This window comes from Peromyscus leucopus, chromosome 9 (genome assembly GCF_004664715.2).
Source record: "Peromyscus leucopus breed LL Stock chromosome 9, UCI_PerLeu_2.1, whole genome shotgun sequence".
Taxonomy (NCBI): domain Eukaryota; kingdom Metazoa; phylum Chordata; class Mammalia; order Rodentia; family Cricetidae; genus Peromyscus; species Peromyscus leucopus.
In genome coordinates, this window is record NC_051070.1 from 69,620,532 (window position 1) to 69,628,224 (window position 7,693).

General features: G+C 49.7%; 1 gene segment (V, D, J or C); it reads right to left on the reverse strand.

Annotated features, from left to right (window-relative positions):
* Nucleotides 1-309: 309 nt before the first annotated feature.
* LOC114708736 lies at nt 310-7,181 on the reverse strand. The segment is given in 5 exon segments: nt 310-842; nt 1,449-1,556; nt 2,315-2,359; nt 3,735-3,992; nt 7,014-7,181. Coding segments are annotated over 4 exon segments (450 nt in total).
* Between the last annotated feature and the right edge of the window lie 512 nt (nt 7,182-7,693).

Here is a 7,693-nt window from a genome sequence, read left to right on the forward strand (position 1 = left end):
CAGGAGTCAGTGGGTGACAGCGTTGGGGATACTTGTCATTCTTGTCCGGTAAGTTTCAGCTACAAGGTAGGACACCCCTCCCCCCGCAGCGCGGGCCTGTTATGAGTGGCCCTGAGGTGTGGTGTGAGCTGGGACACACACTCGTAAAAGGAGCTCCCTGGCCCTTGGCACAGCTTGCTTAGAGGAATTTTTAAGAGTTCATTCCGAGAAGAGGCTGGGCTGCGTGATATCCTCGTACTTGGGTTTCTCTCTGCCTAGCTGGTGATAAGCAGCGTGAAAATGCCCCCCACCAAACCCAGGCAAATAGGATCACAGTTTCTGCTTTTCTGAGTCATCTTTAATGAAGTCACGGGCAGCAGAACGATATACAATGTGGCTCAGATACACACACACGGTAGCAGGGAAGGTCTAGACAATGAGGTCATCTTTTCTACACCTTGAGGAAAGGGTAATGTGGAGGTCTTTATGGATGCTTTAAAACAAAAAACAAAAACATGTTCTTTACAACATTCTCCAGGAGCTTCTACTGGGGATCTGTCATGGGATGGGGAGGGGTGGTGGAGGGTGGGGAAGTGGGGGGGTCTTCATATCCAGAAGAAATCGCAGCCCCCGCCTTTCCTGTGAATGGCCAGCAGCAGTAGGTACAGTAGCAATTAGCAGCTGTTCAGCAAGCTCCATCACAAAGTCAGGAGATCCTGTCGGTGGCGGTGGCGGGGTTGTGAGCCAGTCAGACCGAGAGCCTTCTTTATGGGGTGGGAGGGCTCCTTTTTGCTTGAAGAGGGCGAGGAGGGGTGATGAAGAGGAAGGGGCTTGGGAGTTCAGCCTCTTTCCGTCTTGCCGACCTGGAGTGAGGAAGAGCAGAGGTCAGGCTTGGTATGGACCGCGAGGACTCAGGGATGCAATGGGGATGACTTTATTTGGGGCTGTGTCAGGTGACGGGGGCCTTGTCAGGGTGTAAGCAGGATGACTGGAGCCAGGCTCAGGGGTAAGCAATGTAGTGTCTTCCAGCCTCGAGCTGAGAGACCTTGATGGGAGCAAGAACCCAGAAAGGGGTTCCGCTCTGAGAGGCGGGGCCAGAGGCGCGTGGTCCGTGTGCATCAGAGTTGGACTTTCTCTCCTCCTCTCCTCACTGGCTACGTGGCTCGTGATGTGACCTGGCCCCACTGCCTTCATTTCTAAATAAGGGTAATCAGAGCTGTTCCACATATATCTGAGGAGAGGCGTGGCTAAGCTGAGGATTCCGAAAGGAGTGTGTTCTGTTAACCACGCTTCAGGCTACTATCACAACAGCAACTTGTAACAGGAAGTAATAGAAAAGGCCCGAGGGTCCAGGCTTTATTTAAACATTTTGCTTTATTTAAAAGCAAATTCCCATGGGAGGTGGTTTGCTCTCAGACCTGGGTCTCAGCCTGAACCCCCATCCCCTCCAAGCTTTGACGACTTCTCACCTCAACTGGACCACAGGCGCAGCGTCATGAGCAGGTTGAATCCGGCCACTTTCAGGAGTAGGATTCGGAGTCCCATCACTGACAGGTTTTGAAAGTTTAGGTTCATATCTGTAAAACCAAGAGGTTATAGCCGTTAGGGGTGTGTGCACGAGAGGTCTGTACAGCAAGGCACCAAGGACTTTCCCAAGAGCTGGTTAGGTTGGGTGTGGGCGACTTCAACTCCCCGATCCGTTTCTTTTAGCTTTTGTGCACCCCCCCCCCCCCCCCCCCCCCCCCCCCACAAAGGTATTTGTGTACTCCTCCAGGGCAAGAGCGTTGTGTTTTAAGACAAAAACCACCCAAAGGACTTAGGCCATACACTACTCTGAGGCCCTGCAGGCTTTGGCATGGGGTTGGGGTAGGTGCTCAGGACATGCCTTCTCAACTCAGTGCAAGCACAGTAGTGATGGCTCAGTTAGGAGGTTGCACTGGGACAAGACCCGTGCCTGAGGCCACGTGAGTTCTAGGCCTTTCTAGAAAGGAGCTTCTAGAGGGACAGTGTCCTCAGAGTGACATGGTTCGTTCAGGGCTGCTCTGGAAGGACTCACAAACTGCTTTCTTTAGCTGTCCTCACAGAGGCTCTATGACAGAGGCCTGGGAGTGCCTCACTGGCTGAGTGAGGCCGGAGGCACATCTTGCTTAGTACGGAGAATGGGAAATGGAGTTAACCATGCTGGAAGGATACAGCGTGGGCAGCTGGGACCAGGTTTGGAAATGCTGCTCCCGCCCCCCAGACCCACCCCTTCTCCTCCCCTGTGCACTAAGGGTGATTAGGAGCTCCTTGCTTCCTCCTGCATCATGCGAAATTGGGCAGCTCCTTCTCTTACCTGTTTCAAAGCTTTTCTCTATCAACTTGGCATCACAGGGAATGTCTAAAAAGAAAAACAAAGGCATTTTCTTAGCGTCTAAACCATGTGACTTTTCTGGGATTCTTTGGGAGAGAAAGAATCCCGGTGTGGGGGGACATAGTGCCCAGGGGCAGCCAATGGCGCAAAGGTCCCGACAGGACCAACACCCCAACTTCTGGGCACCCTTTCATTCTTTCAGCGAATGCTGGCTGTGCAAAGTGTATGCTGCATGACACGGACCACAAAGTCAAAATAGTCCCTGGACTCGGACAGGTTCCAGTCCAGAGACCAGTGAAGGCAGTGCGACATATTCACTGTGACTAGGGCCGTATGTTTTCATGTATTCCAAGACGTTCTGAATCCCATTTTTTTCCCTTTGTTATCTCCTACTGAGTATCTAGTCCCACTGACTCGGACGCTCTGCCTCCTTAAGCTCTGGCGCCTCATTGCTTTTTCTTCTGTGTGTGGTTCTGTCCTTGAAGCCCCAGTGGCGTTGGCCCCTGGAGTCCCTACCAGGTGCCTCTCCTGCATTCTCTTTCTTCTGCTGGACCTACAGCCCACCCTCCATGCAGCAATCAGCCTTATATTTTATTTTATTCAATTGTTTTTGGAGACAGAGTCTCAGGTAGTCCAGGCTGGCCTTGAACTTGCTGGGTAGGTGAAGGTGACTTGGAACTTATGATCCTCTTGCCTCTACCTATGATCTGGCCCCTATTTACATCTTCTAACTCATTTCCTGCAGCCTTTCCTTGTTATCAGCAATCTCCTTTCTCGGGCTTTGACAGGGTCCTCTCTGGCCTAGGCACGGCTGGTTCCTTCTTAACCTTTAAGTTGTAGCATGGTAGCATTTCCTCAGAGCCCTTCTCTGAGGTGGTTCTTCCCTCACTTCTAAGTTAATGCATATATTTAATTACGGCCTGACGTAATTTACATGTCCCTCTGCTGAGAGACGGGCTTCCTTAATTAGAATGGTGCTCCCTAAGGGCAGCCTCCTCCTCTGACTTCTTACGTCACTTCAGCATCTGAGACTCTGTACCTTCACCCTCTTGGCAGACTGAGAAATCAGGGCAGGCAGCTGGGGAGGGGAGGAAGGGCATGGAAACTGTGCCTGAGAGCTCAGAGAGGGCAAGTGGCTCAGACAAAGACAGGAAGGTGTGAGAAGTCAGAATATCCAGATCAATGCTGGGCCGATGGATGGATGCCCTGTATCATGTTCTCTCGTCTGCTTGAGGGCCAGGGCATTTGTGGCCTGCTGGGACAGGGCTCAGTACTCCTTAGTCAAACAGGATGTGGATTCTGACGACAACTGATGAGTACATGACCCAAAGCAGCTTTTAGACACCACAGACATGAGCTGGGCCTCTCCCGAAGCAAGGAGATGGCGTTGGGCAGCACTCACCTGAGCTGGTGTAGGAGGCGTTCTCCTTGAAGACATCTTGACAGTTGAAACCATTTTGGTCGCTCCAGGCAATGGCTCCGTTGCTCTTGGAATCCATAGACCTCATGTCCAGCACAGTCTTGTCAGAGATGAACACTTCAGATGCCATGTCCTTTGACACATTGACTTCAGAATCGAAGTCGGTGAACAGGCAGATGCTGCTGTTCTTGGACTTAGGATCTCTCAGCTCGTACACTGCTGGTTTTGGGTCCTGGATGTCTGTGGGCCAAGAGGACCGATGTTAGAGATGTTAGAATGATTTTTTTTTTTTTTTTAACTTTTTGTGTCCTAACCTAGGCCAGAACTCAGAACCCAGTGACAGGCAAGGGCCGAGCTCTCTGGGTTAGCTGGTATTGTTCTGAGGCTTTATACCAGAAGTGACATCTTAGAAACCAGCTGTTCATGATGGACTGGGGCTTAGGGACAGGCACAAGTCATGTGTCCTGGCCAAGATCTCAAGCGCTCGGTATGTAGTCACTCTCCATGAGGTCCTGTTTGGCATTCTGGAAAACCAGAAAGGTGGGGGCCACTAAACCAGCTTGTCATTCTTCGACTTAACAGCATCTTCAAAACCTCAGGAAGTCTGGTCAACAAGTTTGCTCTGGCAGGACGCAAACAAGCTTAGAAAAAAGGGCCCAGGGCACCAAGCTGTCCCTCTAGAGTGCTGTCCCCCAAGTAGGCTGGGCCCTGGAGGGAAATGCAGGCCTGTGCTATTTAGACATTAAGTTGGAAAAAAATCTATCACATCGCCAGGTGATTTCTCTCATTGATAAATGTTTTGAGTACAAACCAAAACACCCACATCCAAGTCCTGACTCTGTAATTTACTCCCAATGGCCTTGATTAGGTCAATGGGCGGCTGAAGTCTAAGAACTTCCATGTATAAAATGGACATGCTCCTTCACCCACTTTTCCAACCAGGCTGTTCTGAGAAATGAATATTTCTCCAAGTCAAATGAACGTAATCAACCACACAGCACTGAACGAGTGTGCCAGGGTTTCACCATGAAAACATACTACTGAGCAAACCAATCACACTGTTTCCTTATTCCAGGAAGCGGGGGGGGGGGGGGGGGGGGCGGGCGCTACTGGAGGTCTCTCCTCAGTGCTGAGACAATTCTCAACTTTTTCTGAGGGATTTTGTTTTTAATGTGACTCTCGCTGACAAGTTTCCCTCCGCCTTCCCCCTTCAGAGGAGGACACGGAGGCTGGCCAGAAGGATTTAACATAACAGACCACCTAAGAGTTTCCAGCAGGGCTGCGACCAGAACGCCCTGTCCTGTGCTCTCCGCTCCCACAGCGCTTCACTATGCATGGAAGTTTTTCAGATCTGGGTGATGCTCTCTGCTTACTGAGACAGCCAGGGTGGCCTTGGCGATGCAGGTTTCCAGCTGGATCCTGAACCAAAGCCAGCAGGCACCGGCATAGCTCTAGGATGCTGAGTTAAGACAGAGCTGCCTGGAGCCTGGTGCTGCCCTTGGAGCAGCTGAGCTGGGTGGGCGCCATGGTCGGACACGGGGCGTTGGCCCCTTTCAGACAGAGAAGGCTGCCGGACAGGGGCTTCCTGGTTTTTAGCCCCTTTCATCTTCGGCTCCATAGATATCTACAGCCACCTTACCTTCCCCCCCTGAAAATCAGAAACAAATCACCTTTAATGGGAGGTCTTTGGGGTTCTGTCTCTCAGAGCCCTGTGGTGAGAGACATCCTATTCCTACCTCATAAGAAAAGCACATTTTACCACTGAATGGCATCAGAGGTCACTTTAGCAGGACCGGATCAATTTTTCAACTGTAAGTTCAGCTGTTCTGGATCCTAACCTGTCATCACCAATCAAAACGAATACAGAAGGCCATGTCTGAACGTATTAGCCTGCAGGTCCCCAGGGGCACTGCGGTGATGGAAAACGCCCTCGCCACTAAATCTGTGCCCTGTAGTAAGCACTCAGAAGTGAGAGCTATTGACATGGATGTGGGCCCCATTCAGGTTTGGACAGCGTCAGGAAACAGCACCACAGGCTTTTCAGGAAAGATGGACAATCTATCTGCATAGCCCTCCTAATGCCTCCTTACAGAGAAATGCGTGGTTGCCTTCCTCGGAGGCTGGGGTGACACCTCACCCCAGAGTCCCATGAAGACAGAGAGGGGAGTCCCTGGCCACCCACGGAAAGAACCGATCCCTCTCATCCTCACACCAGACTGCATTCTAAATTGGATTCTCAGTTTTCTTGTCGCTGGCCTTGCAATTTCTGTATTCTCTGGAAGGTTCTGGTCTGTCTTTCTATCTTCCTGTCTTCCCTTCCCTTCCCTTCCTTCCCCCCTCTCTCTTTTCACTTTCTTTTCTTTCTTTTACACAGGGTTTCTCTGTGTAGCCCTGGCTGTCCTGGATCTCGCTCTGTAGACCAGATTGGTCTCCAACTCACAGATGTCCACCTGCCTCTGCCTTCTAAGTGCTGGGATTAAAAGTTACTGTCTGGCTAGTATCTCTTTTTTGGTTTGTTCTTTTAGTCCCTTTTTATTATCAGATTTGCCTACACAGGCCAAAAGGCTTGTGCCTTGTTTATTCCAAGAGCAGATCTTTTTTCTTGTTTCCCTCTGCTGGAATTTAATTCTGCCTCCCTCCTCCCTGTACAGATCTTATCAATCTGTCGAGGCTCAACAAATCTTTTCCAGCACAGAAAAGAGTCTCTGTCTAGGGCACCTTCTACCAGGACTTGAACCCATCTGGATTTTTTTATCCACACGACCATTTGTCGACACTGAAATAGTTCGTTAGGTTGCTAAATGCACAGTGTTCTCAAGCTTTGGCTAGTTTTTATGCTGTTTGGGGACAGGTCAGACATCTATCTTAGGCTTTTTTATTCTCAGCCTAACATTATCTAGAGTGATAGCTACTTAGAAGACATTTAAAAGTGTCTGCTGAATGAGTAAAGTCATATTTTAATGAGTTTGACCTAGAGAAACACAGATATTTAAGATTGATAGTGGTGCCTTCCCCCTTTGCAGACCTCTGTAAAACAATTAGTATAATACCCCCAATAAGCCTCACCCTGCCATAGTAACAATGGCCATCTCCAGGGAAAGGATTAATGACACTGACCTACAGGGTTGCCAATGGTACCACTTGGGATGACTCACCAGATAGTACCGCCACTCGGGTTCCTTTCCCGAATGTTAATTTACCTCCTAGTCCTCCAGTATTCACACTGCAGGTAACGCCTTTACAGAAGCTCAGGAGACCTACCTAGTCCATAGACAGAAGATGCTCTGGTCCCCCACAGCATGGATAGTCATAGTCTGAAGACTTAGTCCTTCTGCTGTCTGGTACTGCAATTCTGTCTCTGCTCTGAGTAGTCCTTTCCTCCTGTCCAGTTCTACTGTAATTTCCATAAATTTAGTAGAACTCAGGAGATCAAAGCTCCCTGCTCAGAGCAGCGGTACCTTGGATCCTCCAGTTGAAGGATCTAGATTATCACCCACCTCATGATTGCCAACGGGTCAATGTAAGGATAATGTTTCCCCAGTATTTAGTGCTGGATGGGATGGGTTCTTTCTAGAATCATTTAAGATCTTGCAGAAGAAAACACCCGTGTCTTGGACAGAGAGGAAGAGGAAGGACTTGTGCATTCTATCCTTGCCTCATTCTCCATATATGGCGGATTGCTTAGTTTGGTCCCTGCTCCAAAGATTAGTTTGGGGCTAGAGCTGAATTCCCACTACAGGTAAGGTCTCTGAAGAAGCCTTTGTGATACCACTCTGTTAGAGCCCACTGGGGTCTCAGGACACTACCCTCAACTGTCCTGAAGTTCTTGGCTTCTTACAGTTTCTTTTTTACCAAGGAAGCTGTTGCTCTCTCTTTTTACAATAGTAAAAATTTAGTATGGCAAGGCCGTGATAATAGTACCAAGGATGTATTAGACACTC